This window comes from Rhagoletis zephyria, unplaced genomic scaffold (assembly GCF_001687245.7).
Source record: "Rhagoletis zephyria isolate East Lansing unplaced genomic scaffold, Rhagoletis_zephyria_1.1 Rzeph_scaffold_00287, whole genome shotgun sequence".
NCBI classification, from domain to species: domain Eukaryota; kingdom Metazoa; phylum Arthropoda; class Insecta; order Diptera; family Tephritidae; genus Rhagoletis; species Rhagoletis zephyria.
This window is the reverse complement of record NW_016157371.1, coordinates 191,481-213,541: the sequence shown is the minus strand read 5'-3', so window position 1 is coordinate 213,541 and position 22,061 is coordinate 191,481. Positions and strand designations below refer to the sequence as shown.

The following is a 22,061-nucleotide window of genomic DNA, read 5'->3' as shown; positions in this document are numbered from 1 at the left end:
CTGTGAGGACACCATTAAAAGCTCCATACGAAGGTCCTTTTAAGGGGCTGGAGCGCCACCCGAAAACATTTACAATTCTCGTTAAAGCCAAACCTATCACGGTGACCATCGATAGGTTGAGGCCAGCGTATGTTCCAAACGAGGAGATAGCAACGTTCAAGAGAGCCAGTAAGCAAAATCGGCGTGCACGTTTTTGGGATGAGTGCCTAATCGAGGAAGATGCCTCTAAGGAGGGGGGTGGTGTAGCGGCAACACTGAAAGGCCGATAAGTTTTATCGGTTTGACTACAGTGTATGATCGCTAACTTATTCATTGGTTGTGAAATTCAATTGGACGCTTTCAGTTTTTGAGCGTACAGCATAAGTCTAGTTTTTGTATTACTTTTGAATTCTAATATTTATTAAATAAAGTAAACTTGATTCAAACACTACAAGTTGAAACCTTAGAGTTATGTGAAAATTGGAAACAAATATTCTGTCTAAAACTGTGGTAAGTTTTAAGCCTTGTGTGGTAGATGTGGTAGAAACCCACTGCACACTGCTTGTAATTGACTTATTTTTATTGAGTTGAAATTTTAGAGTTATGTGGAAATTGGAAACAAATATTCTGACGCCTATTATGAGTTGCATTCGATCTTCGACTGTGGTCGAAAGTGCTGATCGAACGGATTTTCATTTGGTATTGTGGTGCTCATTCGATGAAGAATAGCGCTATTCTGAATTTCGCTCGTTTAGGTTATTCACAATAGTATATTTTTCACCGCTGAGAAGCTTTTACAAATCGATCAAACTAAATAGTGTGATTCCACCGTCACGGGTGGGACATTTGTACAGCAAAAAAAGTTCTTTCTTCTTTAAATTTAAGTATAAAGTACTCAACAATTCTACATTTTGATAAAGCTACAGCTAATTGACTATTATATAAGTTATTACACAATACGAACAAAATTCCAGCTTTCTTTTATATGGAAAAAATCTGAGTTATCTTTTCTGTCACGGGTGTGACAAAAAAAAGAACCTGATTTTTGGAGCAGATATATTTGACGGAAACTCCGCGAATTTATTTAACTTTTCTGTGTGAACACACACAAGTTTGATTTTAAATTAACAAATGTAGTGGATGCAACGACGAAATTCTCTTATCGTGATTATAAGTCATTTGATTATGACGCTTTGTTCACAGAACTAAGTAGCTTCCATTGGAATCATTGTTGGCATCTGGCAACTGCTGATGAGAAACTTGACTTTTTGCAGAATAATATCTTATACTTTTTTAATAAATATGTGCCTCTTCGCCAATTAAGTTCCCGATCTTGCGCTTGTCTGTGGTTTAGTCAAGAAGTGAAGTCGGCTATTAAAAAACGCAACATTTTGTACGGAATATGGAAAAGAAATCCATCCGATGAAACCTGGAATGATTATAGAAGTGCTCGCAATAAGGCGTCTTTTTCGGTCCGCCAAGCAAAAATCAGATACTTTGGCTCAAAGCTAAATTCATGCTTTCCTCCCAAGCAGGTGTGGTAAAATTTTAAACGGTTGGGTGTGCGCTCGGGCTCGGAGGTTCCATGCCAACTCGATGCCGATTTGCTAAATGAGTTCTTTGTATCCAAAAACTGTCCATCTAATATTGGTGCATTGGTTTCAAGGAGTGTACCTGTTAAGTCTTACTTGGCAGAAAAATTTAAATTCAATTCAGTCTTTGAGGACGATGTAGCTAAGTGCGTTCTTTGGATAAAATCAAATGCCGTGAGTGCACATGAGCTCCCTATTAAATTCATTAAAATTATTTTACCATATACATGTATTGAGTAGTTTTACGCACACAATTAATCACTGCTTTACTACTTCATCTNATATTGGTGCATTGGTTTCAAGGAGTGTACCTGTTAAGTCTTACTTGGCAGAAAAATTTAAATTCAATTCAGTCTTTGAGGACGATGTAGCTAAGTGCGTTCTTTGGATAAAATCAAATGCCGTGAGTGCACATGAGCTCCCTATTAAATTCATTAAAATTATTTTACCATATACATGTATTGAGTAGTTTTACGCACACAATTAATCACTGCTTTACTACTTCATCTTTCCCTGCCGCATGGAAAGTAGCCACTGTTACACCTATAGCTAAAAAACCGGATGCCTCTTCCCCGTGTCATTTTAGGCCCATAAACATTTTACCGGGACTTTCCAAAGTATTCGAAAGTCTTATAGCTCAACAGGTTATGGATTTTATTGAGAAGAATAAGCTGCTGAGTCAACTTCAATCTGGTTTCAGGCCCCATCATAGTTGTTCAACGGCAATTGTAAAAGTGTTCAATTCAATCTTTGTTTAGCCTATGACTTATAAAAAATCTTACAGACTAGATTACAAAAAACACCTTAGAATACACCTTATAATAACATACAACAACAGCAGAAACATGTTATATAGTGCACTTACTGATATAGGAGCAAATCGTCACCCTTTCGATCAATGCCACCTTACCTTGCTTCGCCTACTCGATTTCTCCAAAGCCTTTGATTCCGTTAATCACACATTGTTGTGTAATAAGTTAGCTAACTATTTTGGTTTCAGTGAAAGTGCAGTAAGGCTGCTTAAAGATTACTTAAGTAATAGATTCCAAAAAGTTAAGTCTGGTAATAAGCTCTCTGAACTCGCCCCCATCTCTCCAGGCGTGCCACAAGGCTCCATTCTTGGCCCTCTACTATTTAGTATGTTTATCAACGATATATTTACGAGATGCTTGAATGCCCATGTACATGCGTATGCAGATGACGTTCAACTGTATCTCTCCAACATAATAGAGTTGGTCGAAGACCTTAGCTACAGGCTTAATGAGGATTTGCACTCCATCTTTGAGTGGTCGAAGGAAAACCTACTTCATCTTAATGCGCAGAAGTCATATGTGCTACCTATATTTAAACAAAAAATTGAGCCTTCCGCGATTCCACCATTGCATATTGGTACTAGTCCACTTAAACTAGTTGACAAAGTTACAAATCTTGGGTTTGTCATTAACTTTAAGCTAACTTGTGAGGATCATGTTAACAAAACTGTGAAACTTCTTTTTTACCGATATAACTTTCCCCGGTAGTTTGAACCCTTCCCGATCACTGACCCCTACCATTTGTCTCACAGTGTAATACAAGTAATTTTTAGCAAAAAAAAAACCGACTTCAACTCCCATATAAAAAAAAAAANTACCTTTCCGATGCAAAAAGAATTATCGAAATCGGTTGACGTGGTCCAAAGTTATGCGGTAACATACATAAAAAAAAAAAAAATATTCCGACGAACTGATAACCTCCTCCTTTTTTGGAAGTCGGTTAAAAACAGAGATCCACGAGTGCAAGCAAAGCAAAAACTACAACAAAAATTATTGATTTATTTAAAAAAAATTCAAAATTTCTCTGTGACGGGTGGGACAACGTTTGTCACGGGTGGGACACGTACGAATTTTTATATGAAAAGAAACGTTTAGTGTGGTCCATATTAAAGATTAGTTATTAAAAAATATGAGAAGCCAAGTAGGGGTTCAATTCACTCACGTTTTATCTTAAGATAGTGCCTTTTATATAGAAGAAAATGCCTGGCACCGTCGGCCAAAAAAAATTTTACCTACCTAAATTTAATGGGCTATACATCTGCATACCTAGAGTTTTTCTAAAGTTTCTGAACAAAAAGTTTAAAATTTTTTGGTGTCATTGTTAAAGTTGGTTGAATTTTTATAATTTTTGTACGAAGTTTGAAATGTGGGTTTGTGTGGTTCTGTTTATGTTATGTGCTAGAATTTTATAAAAAAAAAAAACTATAAACATTAAATAAACAAAAGAATAAACCAAAACTGGTCAAAATGTCACTTAACTTAATCAGCTGGCCACAAGGGTATATAGGTAATGGGCGAGTCCGCGCTTCCCCCCTCCTCCCCTGCGTCCACCTCAACAAACAAATAAAGCTTATTAGCCCTGTAAACCTACCTCTGATAACTGTGCAATGCAATGAAAATGTGGGAAATATTAGGGGTATTCTCCAAATCTTACAAAGCCATTGCACGATCACGGATTGCATGGATTTCATAACTTGCAAACACAACAACAAAATACATGGGAAACAACATTTCCTATCGCTGCAAACTATGCAACGTCGAAACCCATGTATATATTTTGCAAAATAGCATAGCAAGATAAATGCGACCCTGTGCTAGTTGTTTTGTTGTTGGAATTGCTACATATTTCTCTCATACCTCTCATCTCGCTCACTTCATTTTTTTTCTGTCTCTTTTTATTGTATTTGATAAATAATTTCGCTGCTTGCTACCCATGCATGCTACCACTTTGCAATGGGGTGTTCTCGTACTCTTCGAAATTTGGAATAGTATTTTTGCATTTCGTGCAATCCGTGCATCGTGCAAGATTTCGAGAATGCCCCTATTGTGTAACAAGCACGAAACACAACTTCAACTTCTGTAATTAAATATAACACCTTTTAGCTTTTTTTGTCAAGGGGGGAACAAGACCAATACTGCTTGATAACAACTCATAATATAGCTAAAGCACTCACACAATTAATATATAACATAATTTTATTAAAAGAAGATTAGTTATACTATATATTTTTCTTACCAGACACTTGAATTATGAGTCGCAAATTATTTGGCAGCACTTTCAACACAACCTACTTTAAACTCACACAAAAAATTTACTTAGAACTTGATTTCAAAACGTGAAAAAAGGTAATACAAATGCATTTAAAGCTTTATTTTTTGGTTGATTTTTACAAATGTCTTATCCGCATGTTTAGTTTTATAAAGAAAATAATGTTTGCACTGAAGTTCAGTTTCCCATGGAACCTCCCATATGTACATATGTAAATTTGTGCAAATTAAAATGAAATAAAAAAGAAAGTGAGTTTATAAAAACGAAGTCAAAATTAGTACAACGGCGTTCTGGTTCAACGATTCGTCAGAGGATGAGAGAGTTTAATGTGTAGTCTTTCGAATATATTTTGACATACAATATATTTAAGAAATTTTGTGATCCAAATCTATTTAAAATATATTAAAAGGGGGGTGAAATAACGCAAACGGAAATTACGCAAAATTTGCTTTATTTGACTTTTAAATGGGAAATAATACCGAAATCTGAGTTTTGCTTTATTTCCATCAAAGGTTGGAAATAAAACAAATTTTGCCTTATTTCCCATTGCTTATTTATACTATTTGTAACAAAAACAGTTTACTGACAGAAGGAAAAAGAACTTTGTTTATTCCAAAAATACAATTAAATTCAAAATGTGATGTAATATAATTCATATGAAGAAAGTAATATTCTCAAAATATTTTTACTTATGAAAAGTCTAACAAAATATAGGAAAAGAGTCGTCTTTAATAACTGCTCAGCAAAAGTGGTAATAGCGCTTCTGCATGAATTGTATCTGCATGCTATTTTAAACGAGTTGAAAACATTGCTGGAAAACCTTAAAATGTTTGCATGGAACCATGGCGCAATAAACAGGTGAAGTAATAAAACAGCTTTCTCGCTTTATTTTCTGTCTTTTGACTGCCTTATAGTCAAATTTTAAAGGCAATTTTTCAAATAAGGCAGTGTCAAAATCTTTTTCTCGCTCTAATTACTTCACCTGGTATAATTCCTCCATGGCATGGAACAAACATAAGTTGCCGTTCGTGTTCGCAGCATATAGCACAGAGAATATTGTTTTGAGTTGTATCTTCAGTTAAAATTTCTGCATTATCATCACTGGTTTCACCATATCCGAAATGTGGATTTCGTATACGAAGACGAAGCGAACATGTGGTACAAAGTAGTGATGTAAAAATATGTAAAATTTTACCTACTCTCAGACTTCTAAATTTGAACGTATACTCGGTATAAGCAGGTGGAATGAATGGCGTAATAAACAGGTGAAGAAATAAAACATTCGGCTGTCTTATGGTCACATTTTATAGGCATGTTTTCAAATAAGGCAGTGTCAAAATATTTCATCTCACTCTAATATTACTTCACCTGGTATAATTCCACCATGGTTGGGGTGCATGCAATAACACCATATGCAATAATTCCCATTACTTAGACATTAAGAAGCAGTTTCAGAAGTGAACTAGTATAATTTTATTAATCTTCTTTTTTCTAAACGGTTATAATGCCAGCTGTGCATAATTGCGAAAGGAGGGGAGGGGGCGGGGGACGCGAACGCACTTTCAAAATTGTATGCTTACAAATCCGTCCATTTAACTTGTTCATGTACTACTTTTTGTCAAATGTAACTGGGTGACGACTACTTACATATGTGCACTATTTTGCTTTATTACTCAAATTGTTAAGTTTAAAAGCTGGTCTTATTGCTCAACGAGAAATGAAATAAAGCAAATTTGTGTTATTTCACATTCAATTGGGAAATAACACAAATTTGCGTTATTGTCGTTTGTGTTATTTCACCCCGCATATTAAAACTATAAACAGCTCTATGATTTTGTTCTCAGAGATCGTGCCAACAGAGTATTGTGATTTTCTTTCATAAGTAAAACCAGCCTTCCGAGGTTGTGTTTAGTATTCATGACGTTAGAACTGTTTGAAATTAATAAAAACTGTTTAAAATTAGTGTCTAGCCGCCAAAAAGTAAGAAAACAAATGCAAAATCATACATTTTTCACAATTTTCTAACACTTCGCTACACCATCGAAAGCAAAATTCTGTTCGACAGAAAATTTCGACACGCTTGCATAGCTCATAAATCGAATTTCTTTTTCGATCTTCGATAACCAGCGAAGAGGTAGAGGTTTGCACACTGGTGAGAGGGGAGACCAGTATGTTCGCATGTATTCACAAAAAAAAAATTATTTATTCGAACAAACAATATGGGTAGGCACTGTGACCAATAGTAAACATCTTTTACCACCTCTGCATGATTGTAAGTCAATGCAGAGTCCGCAGAAGACTCCGGAAGCATTGTCCGGAGGATGCATCAGACTTGGCCGAGCATGCTTTGAACTGCCATCAAATTATAGCTTAAGAAAATTTTTATTACATGGCAGTTGAGAAGTATGTTCAAAAATTTCATAAATTAAATGAAGGAAATTTGTGCATATGCAGCTGTATATAGCATGCATTTAAGCGCTTGATGTTAGGAGTGGACACAGGATCTTCTAAATGGCGTTATCCATTTTCAGATATCTTCTTTAGTTTCCGAGATATCGTTAATTTAGTACAAATTTTTATCACATTTTGTCGTATGTCATACAAAGTGGCTGCGAAGAAAATCCTTCAAAAACTCAAAAATAATTAGTAGTCTATATATCGTCGTTTAAAGTACAAAACCGCGTATCGTCATCTGCAAAACCGCGTAACTTTCATTTGCAGCCAAAAATTGGATTTTCTCACACAAGCTCTTGGCTCACTCATTATCCATTCGTCCTGAAATATTCTAGCCAGAAATGCGATTGCTTTATAAAAAATGAACCATTTTGAAATATGAGTGTTTTTACTCTCTAGAAAATAATTTTTGCAACCTCACATACGCGGGTTTGCATTATCCTGATACGCGGTTTTGTACTTTAAACGACAATATATAAATGCGAATGTCTGTTTGTTTATTACCTTATAACTTTTGACACGGAATCACACGAAACTTTGCACTTATTGGTTCTTACCCCGGGAAGGTTAAAGGTATGGTTTTATTTGCAAATGTGTCGTCAATGTTGCAACGGGGCGTGGCACCTCCCATAGGCCTGCAAATGTTTAATCAGCTATAACTTCGAAACCATAAGTCAAAAGAACTTGAAATTTGGTACGAAGACATGTCTATGGTAGGTGCTTATCGTAAGATATATATAAATAGGTTTATAAAAAAGAGCGTGGCACCCTTAGGCGTGGAATTTTTTATCAGCTATAACTTCGGAACTATAAGTCACATGAATTTGAAATTTTATGTATATGAAGTCATACGCATCTATGGTAGTTGCTGATGGTAAGGTTTATATAAATGTAAAGGGGGCGTGGCACATCTCATAGGTGGGGAATTTTGTTTCAGCTATAACTTCGGAACCATGCGTCGCATGAATTTAAAATGTGATATGAAGTCATATCTATGGTAGTTGCTTAAGTTAAGGATTATATAAATGAGTTTGTATAAAGACGTGGGGCGAAACCCGCGGACAAAAGCTAGTAAACAATAAAAATAAAAATTTTGGAGAAAATCTGTGCTCGCGATTTTGAGAAATTGCATTCTAAACTTCAATCGCGATTTTCCAAAACCTGCCGAAAGTAACATATGACAATATTTTATCCAGGCGACGATATGCCCTCACATAAATATGTATGTCTTTCCTTATGTATTCGCTAGAGTAGTGTCATTCTAAGGAGAAAGCCATACACCTAGCAATGGTTATAGCGCGCCCTGCCACTTTGTGAAAATGTTTAATTTATATTTATTTTAACCTTTCGCTTATTTCTTTTTCAGAAATCAGACGCCAGCGAGCAACCATACCAAAGTTACTTTAAGAGACGTTGTAATTCCCACGGGGGAATGCCTTGCTGATTTCAATGGTTTTACGTATTTGTTACTGCTTCTAGCAACTCTCTATTTTGTAGTTCGATTTCTAAGGGTAGCATATTTGATAACTCAGTACATGGATATGAAAAAATTTTATCAGACCGCGCTGCACATAGACGACGTAAGTTGAATGATAATATCGCACCCCTTGATCTGAAGTGCGATCAACTCAAAAAAAAATTATGGCGATTTTTTTGCATAAATCAATTCATAGGACTTACATCCAAATAATGCGAATAATTTTTTCTTCATGATTATATACATTAACTAAAAACAGAGCTGGGTAAATTCAATTACATTCCTCACTAATTGTAATTAGGAGTCAATTCCTTCAGTTCACAGCAAAGGAATTGATTACTTTCTCAATTCCTTAGAAGTAATTTCAAATGTAATTGTTTTTATTTTGAATTCCATTACAAGAAATTTCATATTGTAATTGGAATAAATTACGTGCTAGTAATGTATTTTTTTCCAATTCCTTTGAAAGGAATTGAAAATGTAATTGATTTTTTTTCGAATACCATTCCTAAAAGTAATTTAAAAAGTAATCGAAAAATGTATTAAAAAATTTGTTTACTGTTGAATTGCAATAGCTTTGTTAAATTTCCTGCTTGCTAACTGCCTTGAATAAATAACTTATACCTAAGTAGTATTACTAATCGGACTTTAAGAAAGCTGAATAACTTAAGCTGTAGCTGCTCAGTTTATAGGGTAACCGTGAAATTTTCTAGATCCTATCGCGAACGCGCTTGGCGGCAGATGAGACCCGTCAATGTCCAGGCAGGCATAACCCGCCCGAATACTTTCATGCTCGCCTTTCGGTCAAGAGCTGTCCGAACTGTTGCTGCCTCGGGCACTGCTGTTCTCTTAGACTAATTCCTGCGTATCTATAAAAATGCACTGACTTAATTGTGTATATTATGGTACCCTTAATTCTACCCAAAATGGCGTACCTTCTGGGATCTTTGAAGTACTCTTACTGGTATCCTGCGTTACAAATAAGGATAGAGATATAGATATATATTTTGAAAGCCGTCTTTTCGAAATTTTTTTGTTATTTCGAAATCGACTGCAGACTTTCCAAGGATGGTTATAGGCTAAAAAAAGTTTCGATATATAAAGGGGGCGTGGCACCTCCCATAGAAACCGAATTTTTCAAACTGCATATATTTGTGGTAGAGGACTAGACGTTTTTATCGATTTTGGTATCGATTTTGTAATCGATATTTTTAACGATTTAATTATAACACTGGATCACAAATTTTAATTTGGTTTTTGTTCTCCAGACGCCACTATCCAATTCCTCTGTAGAATTGTTCGGTGATTCCGAAAATCGAGTTAATATTTTTTCCATGGATACGTTTTCGAGATATTTGGAATTTACCGTTAAGGCAAAAACTGGTTCTTTTCAATCACGTATGCCGTACGAACCAATTTAAAAATCTTAATATACGGAAACTGAAAGCCAATGAAATTCTCCATAAACCGTATATACATCACTTTCCGATAGGGCTTATAGATTCTGACAAATTAATTAATCATTCCAGCTTTTTTTATTTTTAAATGAAAAAATGAAAAAAAAAAATCAAACTCATATGCCACGTACACCCGAGTAACACGCTTTACGGCTCGAATTTCATACAAAAAATCTTTGCGCATTTTCATTTGACCACTCATATTACGTATTTATCCATCGATTTTCTTCATCAGTAACTTAATTTTTTTCTTGTACCAGAACAGGCTTTAGTACAAATGCCAAAATTTGGCAAAGAACCTGTTATTTTTTTAATTTTTCTTCTGTTAAAGTTTGATTTTTTTCATTTTTTCATTAAAAAATAAAAAAAGCTGGAATGATTAATTAATTTGTCAGAAACTATAAACCCTATCGGAAAGTGATGTATATACGGTTTATGGAGAATTTTATTGGCTTTCATTTGCTGTATTTTGAATTAAGATTCTTGAATTGGTTTGTAAGATATACGTGATTAAAAGGAACCAGTTTTTGCTTTAAGCTGAATAACGGTAAATTGCAAATATCTGGAAAACGTATCCATGGAAAAAAATAACTCGATTTTCGGAATCACCGAATACCGAATAGGAATTGGATAGTGTCGTCTGGAGAACAATTTTGCTGTAAACCAGTGTAATAATAGATTGGCGCGCTTGCACATATTCTAGTGTTTGGCCGAGCTTCTCCTCCAATTTGTGGCGTGCGCGTTGATGTTGTCACACAAAGGGAGGGACCTACTGTTTTACGCCAACTCCGAATGGCGATTGTATTTTTATGAAAAGCTGTTTTTCATGGCAGAAATACACAAAAACCTTTTTTCTATATTTTTTTTCGATGTTGCTTTGACCAGGGCTTGAATCCGGGCGCAGCGGAGTGGAAGCGCGCACTGCTAACCATTACACCACAGCGGCCGACGACTTAGTTATTGATATTTTGTATCGATATTGTTATCGATTATGGTATCGATATTCTTATCAATTTTGTTATCGATATTGTTAACGATATTTTTGTAGATTTTGTTATTGATTTTATTATCGATATTTTTATCGATTTTGTTATCGATATTGTTATTGTGTTAATTTTATCGGATAGGTTGTCGATATTTTTGTGGATGTTACTATCGATTTTGTTATCGATACACAAAAAGTGACATCATATGTCAGAACATCAAATAATATGACTGTTGTATATTGGATGGTATTCTAACTGAACTTACTAAATATGAGCTACTACGACAATTATTCATCATTAAATTTGTGAAGTAGGAAAACGCTAAAATGGCGTAACCAAAATAAATATTTTTCTGTGCCACCTCATACGTACTATTTTATTTGACGGATATGAGGTATTGCGCGCCAAGCGACGAAATATTGGTTATGAGACAAACTAGATATGTAACGTAAGTTTCACTTCTCCATTGTGGCCCAGGCGCACTTACTTTTCTTTGTATAGTAAACTCCGAGTTTAAGAGTAGAGTTTAGCGTTAAACTCCGAAATGGCCCATAAACTCGAGTTTGTGGCTCAATGAGAACGTAATATTAGTTTAAGATAGTTGATAATCCCATTGAAAATATTTCCAAATCAAGATTTCTCAAATGCCTTTCGTTTTGTACCCATACTGTAATATTTCTTTTATTTTGTTAATTTAATTGAGTTAAATTTGCAAACAGGCGACAACCCTCTTCGAAAATATTTTTGACTGTAAGCCTTCTAAAACTCTCTAGTTTGACACCCACATTGCAATATTTCTTTTATTTTGTTAATTTAATTGAGTTAAATTTGCAAACAGGTGACAACCCTCTTCGAAAATATTTTTGACTGTAAGCCTTCTAAAACTCTCTAGTTTGACACCCACATTGCAATATTTCCTTTATTTTATCAATTTAACTGAGTTAAAATTTTAAAATAGGTGGCAACACTCCTCAAGTATATCAACAATGGTTATCTTTTCTAAACTTCTTTAATTTGATACCCACATTGCAATATTTCATTAATTTTACCAGTTTAATTGAGCTTAAAATTTTCAAACAAGTGGCAACCCTCCAAATTTTTGTATCATTAAGAATTCCGGTATTATACCAAATGACTAAAAGAAAATTATTCAAATCAGTTTAGCCGTTCTCGAGTTTTGAGGCCTCGTACAAACGAACACAATATTTTGATATATACTACTTATACATAGATATAGATAGAAGATGTCCAATGTCCAATTTCGATTTTAATCTTTGGCCACAACAAAACTTCCACATTTTATATTCGTGAATGAACTTTCAGTTTTTCAATTACTTTTACAGTTCCTATGAGTAATTGGAAAAACTAAAGTACTCTAGCAATTCCAGGTAATAGAATTGGAAAAAATCAATTACATTTTCAATTCCTTTCAAAGGAATTGGAAAAAATTTACTTTACTAGCACGTAATTTATTCCAATTACAATATGAAGTTTGTTGTAATGGAATTAAATAAAAAAAAAATTACATTTGAAATTACTTCTAAGGAATTGAAAAAGTAATCAATTCCTTCGCTGTGGACTGAAGGAATTGATTTCTTATTACAATTCCTTGTAATTGGTAATTGGGAGTAATTTGATTCCTAAAGGAATCATTACGACCCAGATCTGACTAAAAAACTACTGTTATACCTGTTTTTGTATTAATTGCGTTGAATCTGTCGGGGAAAAATAGCTGAAATTTGACAATGGCCCACTAAAGGCAAAAACAAAATATACTATATACAGGCAGGTTCTGCAATTCACTTCCGAGTGAATCTCAACCAAAGTCACTTTGATATCATATATCATATATCATAAAATGGGCTGAAATTCACTCTGAAGTGAATTGCAGAACCTGCCTGATATTTGTAGAATCGATACCACCTTACATGAAATCGCCTTAGATCTAACTATCAGATTTTTATATTGTCCTCGGCAAAAAAATTCGTTTAATATATTTATTTATGTAGTTGAAAAATAATTAATCTAATAAAAAAATGCATACGTGCGGTATATTTGTTACAAGAGTGTCATAATCAAAAAAAAATTAAAAACAATAGGTATGCAGAAATGACCGCTATGTCGTCTACCGATCAGAGACCGGCTTTGAGTATTAATAAAATTAGTATACTTATTCATAATTTATAACAATTGATGCAAATGAGTACTCACACTAATTCCGAAAAGTGCTATGCTATAAACCGGTGCTACAAAAAAGTCATGAAATGCACCCGAAACAAAACTTAGTGTAGGTGTAGCTATGGTCGAGTACAACATGAAAATAGGTTATGTTTGTAATTGAAGCACTTATCTATTAACAGCTTAACTATTTTTGATCCGACTTTAAAAACCTAAAATGTTTTGAGAGGATTTATAGACTTTTGAAATGATGTATAACAATATATTGTTAGACGTAGCTTGTTGGAAGTTTTCAACGTTTAAATTTTAATAAGCCCCTATTTTCTTTAATTTTGACCATCGCTGATTTCAAAAATTTGATAGTCTCCTTAGGCGCCGCCTTGAATATTTTTGAAATCGGACAAAACCTACTCTCCCTGAAATATATCAAGCTTTGGGTTTTTGAAATTACCGTTATGGCGTGGTTTGTGTAAAATTTCAAAAAGTTTCAAGGCGGTGCTTAGGAGGTAGAGATCGGTCAAGTCGTTTTTGAGAAAAAAAAATTGTGGGTTCAGGAACTATATGGAACCTACTTTCATGTTGTACTCGACCATGGCTACAACCTACATTAGGTTTTGTTTCTCGGTGTATTTCATGACTCTTTTTTTTTGTAGCACCATGTAATTAGCACCAAAACAAGAACACACTAAAAATATACATACCCTTATTTGCATGATAAAAATATTACAAGGTAAATTCAAGGGATGACGGAAAATCGTTCCACATTACATCAAATTCATTATCTTAATTCGTCGGCCATGATTTTCTTTCTTACGTTTGCAAGCATTTTAAAATCATATAAAATTGAAAATAAAAAAAATAAATTGTTGTTTGAGATTGAAAATGAGAATGTGTGTGAAAGTTGTGAGTTTTGAAGTTTTAGATTATCTCATTAAAGGTAGTTTCACTTCTTCTTATCCGCCATTGCTCCCATTTAACGTAAACTGTGCTTTTGGAGTTTTCTTTTAAATTGAAGCTACCATATTCTTTGACGAAACTAAAAAGCGGTTTTTTTTCTTAAAAAAAAAATATTCCAAAATTATTTCAAGGAATATATTTGGAGCATCATGTTATAGCGAGCTTTTAGTGGTTTACTTCTAAAATTAATTATAAAACGGAAGGCTAGTAAAAAACTCCTATTACATTGCGTAATGCACATGGATAATCTATTTGTTTATGCAATTATTTTCATCATTATTTAGTACGATTAGCTGCATATTTCGGGATGGCCACGTGCATGGTAACATTTCACCAAGGTGTTGTTTGCTTGTTCCAACCACTTTTCGGCGGAAAATTTTCAGCCTCGGGACGGATGTGCCCAATCTAAGCAAAACGCGCACCAGCAGCAGTAGATCGAATAGTTTATCAGTCTATAAACTATAACAAGGAGCTCTAAGAATTTGTAAATTTTTTTACCTNTATAGTTTATCAGTCTATAAACTATAACAAGGAGCTCTAAGAATTTGTACATTTTTTTACCTCCCTCTAAGTTTATGCTTCCATAGTGCTTTCATTGACGATACGCTACTTTTTAACTATTCCTTTGTTCATATGTATGTCTTCTAAAAAGAACCCATATTAAAGCAACATCCTAATATCTATAATAATATCTCATGGAACACTGCATATAATGCCAAATTTTTTTGCGGTAAGATAATTTAAGGTATTTTAAATTAATACTCACTTATTAACAGTTATGCTAATACGATGAATTAAGTAAATTTACCTTGCGTGTTGTTATTTTTTAATGCATAAAAAATTCCTTTAAAAAATAATAAAATTTCCAAAACAAAAATTTGTTGAGGTGGCGGTGATACTCGAGCAATTTACGAAAAGTATAAACGTCATAAGCACAGTTTGTGTCAAAAAATTTCAAAGTGAAACTACCTTCCTTTTTTGTATCATGGGTAGTTCCATTTAATGAAATTCGTTGTTGTTGTTAACCATTTGATTTTTAATAAAATTATGACATTTCATAAAATTCATGCTACCTGATCACCAGAAGTAATATATTTTTTTTTTAACAGAAGATTTCATCAGTCCACTCAAAGATGTGGAATATGATGGACTTGAAAATCTTGCCGGCTACATAATTTCGAAAATGGTGTTGTCGAAACAAGGCTTCAGAGTGCATGAAGAAAGTGATCGAAATTATATTTATTCTTATTGCAATAATTTTTTATCGGAGGGCGGTCTGTACAAGCCTTCTTCCAGATTTTTGCATACATAGGAAATTTTAAATTCAAAATTTGTTGAAGTCAATGGTGATACGCTAACCACAAAGCCTACTTTTTTTACAAAATCTGATGAGAAATTTAAAAGTAAATTTGGTCCAAAATGTTATAAAACGGTTTCATTTCGAAAGAACTAGATTTTTAAATAGCAAGATTTCATTCAATATAACAAAATGAAAAAAAAATAACTACATAATGCGCTCGTGGTTTTTATTATAAAATATAAAGAACAATCACAATGAAGTCTCCTTTAATAGTTTACATTTTAAATATTTTTAACAAAAAAGGTGCGAACCACGTAACTAAAAGAAGGACCAAGCACTGATAATGGTTTTTGATTTGAAATGTTATTACATTGGTATAAGTATGAGAAAGAAAATACTCCGATTTATTGTTTTAATATAATAAATGTGGCAAGGCCGTTGATAATACTCACAATTTATGAAACTTCAAAAAATTTTATTATCCGTTAAAAGTTGTTTATTGAAACTACCTTCTTTTTGTATCATGGATTATATTGCTGGCAAACGTCAAACTGCCTCTCAATGGTTTCACCTTGTTATGTTTTTATCATGCTTATTTGTGCCGGCAATTTTTGCCTATCGAGTATAGTCTACCAGCTTGATTTTACTCATTTTTTGTTGAAAATAACTTTGAATGAGTTGAATATTATTTGTGTTTTACTTTGTGCCACATACGGGCGCTAGCATAAACACGCGTAAGCTAAAATTGAGAGTGTGTTAGTGTGCTTTGTACATATTTTGTTGCTATAAAAGACTAAAATCACTTAAATCATTCGACTAAGCTATTGGTGCTTCTTAGTACTGCGTATCATTTCGGTATAACAAATTTCTTTAGAATATCCACTAATACTATTTCTGGTGTTATTCAACTAACTACTTAAAAACATGAATAATTTTTGTTCCCTGGTACCAATTAAAAGTAGCTCACTAGAACAAAATATGTATTCATTTTTAATATGGGGGATCGCACGTTTAATAATATAACGAAGTATTTCAAAATTTAAATTTTGTAGGAAAACGCAATCAAAGTTTTATCAATTCACACAGTTGATATACAAAAACACAGATGTAAAGACACATATCTTCGCCATATTTGGGAGCATTGGTTATCTGTTATACTGAACATATTCTCCCTATCAAGCTTATTAATTGCATAATGAAGTCTCCAAAAACGTAAATTTTGAGTTACATCTCTATACCACTAAATGTGCGATATGTAAATTCAAAACTTTTAAGCCGTTTTACTCGAGTTTTTTTTTTATTTTTTGGACAATATTTAAAATATAACGGACATCTTAGTTTTACCAAAAAGTAATTTCTACCTTGGTCCGAAACCTCTTTGGGCTTTAATTCAGGTGACAGCATTATTCAAAAACCTTAAAAATATTCCGGGTACAAAATTTCGTCTTTTCGGTTTTTCAATTCACAAAATTTAAAGCACGCTGCACCGCTAAGAAAAAGTGCAAAGTTAAAAATATAAAATATATATATAATAAGCTTACTGCTAATTTTTCAAATTCGAAAGAACGTTGCAAATCTGATGACCTTCACATTAAGTGTCTTCGGATATTATACATATACACACATAGTAAGATATATATGACATTTCGAATAAATGACAATCCTAATTATTTACGGCGTGTAAAATAAATCATAACTGTCGCACCTAACCAGGTTGATTATTTCTTCAGGAATATATATCACCAAAATTTAGTTTTTACGGTTACTTCGTCCACTAATTGGAAAATTTTAGGAACTATTTATAGTAAGTGGTTGAGGAGCAGATACTAAGGGAGAAAAAACTTAATTCGTGGCCTTAACGGTGTGGGGTTCAAATTTCCCGTGGATACACACAGACACCCACCTACCGAAGTCAACAACAGCGAACTAAAGCCACGCTACCGCTCAGTGAGTAAATTGATGATACAATTGTACTTTTTTGGTACATTTTAGAAGCCAAAAATGAATTGGTAGGTACTACATCTACATATTTGATACAACTTTGTGAAAATACTGCACTTGTTTGTTGTTTAACAAAAGACTTTCTCTTAAGCACCTTCTTTTTCTCTAAATTATTCTAACCCCATTGGTAGGGGGCTTCGGGTGTACGAACTTGTTGTAACGTCAGCAGTTGAAGACTTGCTCCAGCTGCTAGTCGCTTAAAATTTCCTCCAATGCCGTCGCAAGCAGATTTCCCATGTGAACTTGCAACAAAGTTCAATTCTGCCATTTCCTTGAAGGGATTTTCGTGAATTCAGACCTTTAGTAAAGTTAGTTAGTTTTTTAATAGCAAAAACTGATTTTGGCGAAGTTTATTGTTCAATAAATGAATATAAGTGACCATCAAGTCAAGGTGCACGAATGCTATTTTTAAATGGATAGTAGCCAAGAGTTCTAGCTTTAATTTAAGCTCAAGTGGAAGGTTGTATCCCCTTTTGTTTTTTTTTTTCAAAATCTCATCAAAGCTGATGAAAATTTGTACTTACAGATTCGTAATCAGCGCAAAAAAGTCTATCAAAAACAGCTTTAACATTTTAGGAAACTACATTTTTTCCAATTTTTGTTGGCCCGTGTAAAATCCGAGATGTTTTTTGAGGTTAGAAAAAAATCTAGACGTGATGGAGCAAAACGGATTCGTGTTCAGCGACCCCTAAAACTTATAACAGACTAGGTTTGGTCAAAGGAACCTTTCATCGATTTTTTTTTGTGGACCTGTGTTATCAGTACGATAACACACATAATTAATCACTGTATAACCGCATCGTGTTTCCCTCATCAGTGGAAGGTGGCTTTATTGCGCCCTATTGCAAAGAAAGAAGGGCGCCGAGATTCCATCGGATTTTCGCCCTATAAGTATTCTACCAACGTTGCAAAAATTATTTGAGTCTTTATAGTAGGGGAGCCCACGATGCTAAATCGGGATTTACTCGAGCGTCGTTTTGACCTATTGGATTTTGAAGATTATATGATGGGAAGAAAAAAGGTCATGTGATGTTTTTTCTTCCAGCGGGGGGAGGGGGGATCTGCATGCTTCCGATGTAACAAAAAAAAAACACTTACATGGATTTACTCGAGCGCGTCAGATATTGATAGTGAATAAATCAAACGAGTTTCTGATGACGGAGATATGCTAATCCGCCGAATTGCATGGTGGGGGTGGGCGTGTGGAAGGGACAAAAATGGCTGAAAGAAAATTACTCGAGCGCGTCAGATATACACAAGGGATGCTAATGGGCCCGAATGAACCTCCCATTCAATAATCTGACGATTCAGATGTGACGCAAGCTTGTGGTGTCTTCTTGAAGATGCAAAAAAAAATCGCCATTTGGATTTACTCGAGCGCGCCAGATTTTCATACATAAGATTCATCTCGATGCCCTGGTAGGGACACGAATTTCGATACGATATGATATCATATCGATATTTTTGCCATTCGATACCGATACTTTTTACTCGATAGTTTTCAAACGATATTTTTTGGAATCGAGGACCAGAACATTTGTATCGTATCGAATCGCAAAGGTGCATTAGAAAGTTAATGCGATTTATAATATATTGTACTTTATATTAAAAATAATTATCGTGGCGTGACAAAATGTTAAAAAATTAAATGAAAACGTCAAAATTTTAAATTCTCGGAATTGGTCAACACTATTTGTAGTAATATTGAAACATTTAAGGCTAATTTTCCAAGTTCCCAAATGTTAAAATCTTTCCAGCTTTTTTATCAGCCGAATTATCTGACGTCACGTTGAAAGACATTACGCTATTAAAATCTCCATTGAAACTTTTTTTGCTAATATTGTTTTTAAAAAAATTTTTTAAATATGAATTTTATGTTGAATCAGTGGCGTAGCCAGGGGGGGATTTGGGGGAATAGTCGCCCCCTTCGTCAGTGAAATGAAACTTTATTTTTGAATTAATAACACAATACTATTTTACCCTTCCGATTTATAATTTTCTTATTTCAGACTGATGACAAATTATCTTTTAATGAATATATAAAATTATCGGTTAATAGATTATGTATTTGAATATTTGCGAAATACACTAGGCCATTTTGCTTAGTTTCCCACAGTGTTGGGAAATAATCTATAATCTATACAAAAACTGTACTTTTCGACTGTAAATTGTATCGACTTTTTAATTTGCTCATATGCATGCATGCATACATAGATTCCCTTCAAGACCAATGATTTGATGGTATTCACGGGAAAGGTTATGTAGGTACATTTACATGTTTTACACTTTTAACATAAATGTCAAGGCAGATATTTTAAGATACACTTCTTAACAAACACATTTTTTTAAGTTATTATGAATGAATAAATGAGACATCTTCTTTGAATTCAGTACTAAAACTTGAAATTTCAAGTGCTTATCAAAGCTTTATACATGTTAACTAGATTGGTCATTTATCTTAAAATTATATAACTTTAATTATTTGTTTATAAAAATGCAGTTTACACTTTAACAAAACCCGTATAAATCCAAGGTTTAATCTTTGCGCAACATTAGAAAAATCAACAAACTTTCGCAAATCTTTTTAATTAGATTTCCTATAAATACATATTTTGAGTATGCAGTTTTGTAGCTCGATCAATTCAAATAAAGCGCATGTTTAAAATACATAGCTGCGACTTATAATTGATTTTTAATATTTTTTTTTTGATGAAGGCGTTGCCCATTCTCTTCATTAAAAAAATCGTTGAACATACTTAGATAATATGGAAGAAAATTACCGACATCGTCAAAAATATGCCATACATCAACTGTAAATCACAGCTACTCTAAATTTTCACTTTATTAGACTAAAATTTAATGAGCTAAAAAAATGCAAAATATTAAGAGATAAAATTGAAATAGAAAGTTCGAAATTTTTACGAAAGTTTGCCGATTTTTATTTAATGTTGTTCAAAGATTAAACTTATTTTCATTTAGTGTTTGTTAAGGAATAAACTATATTTTTATAAACAAATAATTCAAATTAAAATATAATAAAATAAATAGTCAAATCTAGTCAATATGTGAGTGTCGTAAAGTTATAATATTTAAGAACATCTCTTTCTTAATTAACGGTGACACTGTTTCTATATGAAGCTGATTTCAACACTTTGTTTTAATAAAATTTAGTATGGAAAATATTCTTTCAAAACTTGCCTAGGAATGTAATATAATGGTTCGTTCAAAACCTTTTTTCAAAACTTACAAAGGCAAAAACGAGAAGGCGAAGACAAAAAGAGAATAAATTTCCCGCAGTGAATTTTCAGATTTTTAAAACGGTATAGTAATTTAATTTTTTAAATTTAAATAAAGCATGAAGACCTATGGAATAAACGAGTAGAAACAAATATATATAACGGTAAAACTGGCACAAACATAAATATATGAAAGAATGCACTCAGGCGACGCCTCTAGCCATTGTGTGTCACAAATTTAAGTTATCGATGGAAATTTTTTTTTCATCCCCCCCAAAGCCAAATCCTGGCTACGCCACTGTGTTGAATACATTTTTTATTTTGACTTCAGCGAACATTAGCGGTTCCATTTATTGCAAATCTATGTCGTATTATGACCTACCGCTGGATACCCCCATATGTCTATACTTTGGAATTGATATGTAAAGCAATATGGATATATTTTGGGCTTTACAGAGTCCAATATTCAGATTTAATTTTTTGAATTTGGTATCGATATTGGGAATAGCGCATCTTTTTATCTCGATAATAATGGGTACCCGATAATGAGTACTATATCGATATCGTGTCTCTATGCTCGTGCTGTTTCATAATCTGACGATTATCTGGAGGGGTTGTCTTAATCTGACGATTTTAAAAAATTATTTTGATTCTGAGATGCACAGTCAACCAAACATATATTATTGTAAACACTTATTATTTTATCCGTGCAACTATCAAGCAAGTCCGGTTCGACTTGGTCGTCAATTTCAAGAAGTAATTGACAATATTTTTTTACATATTAAATAAAAAGTGTGTTATTATAGAATTTCCAAGGTATTATACCTGAAACCCTAGAATAGTTCAACAAGTGTTTTGACAAGAATTGGATCCACAAAACACAAAAAACCATTTCCACTCATCGTGGATCATAAAATTTAGTTAGTAAAATTTCAAAGGTTATATTTCATTCTTGTTATTTTATGGCCTTATAACAATTATACTCAACAATTTTTATTGAGCTTGAGGTCGTTTTTTTAATGAAAACTTATTGTGGAAAAGCAACAATAATTTGAAAAAATGGTAGAAGTGATAGCTATTTCGGAAATCACCACATTTCCTCATCAGACTTCTTTCAGTAGGATTCGAACCGACAATCCCACTGACTCAGCCAGTTGCCTACGCACTGTGCTAAGTTCGCCTTGTTAATTCTTTTTATAAGCTTTTCCACTATTTCACTTGTTAAGCCAACTACAATCAAGCGCAGTTATTCCGCTGCAATTCACTTGATCATGTGGTTGTTGGCTGTGGTTGTGGTGGTTTTCAAATTATTGTTGCTTTTCCACAATAAGTTTTCATTAAAAAACGTAAGTTATTTGTTTTT

The 22,061-nt window shown here is 33.4% G+C and overlaps 1 protein-coding gene across 3 annotated transcripts in view; it reads left to right on the top strand.

The window, feature by feature from the left end:
- The window catches only part of LOC108358715 (autophagy-related protein 9A-like), a 244,591-nt gene that overhangs the window by 112,053 nt on the left and 110,477 nt on the right, over positions 1-22,061 (top strand). For all 3 annotated transcript variants that reach the window (XM_017610180.1, XM_017610179.1, XM_017610178.1), the window contains one exon: positions 8,473-8,686. In XM_017610180.1, coding sequence (XP_017465669.1) covers positions 8,473-8,686 — 214 coding nt within the window. The remainder of the gene's footprint in view (positions 1-8,472; positions 8,687-22,061) is intronic.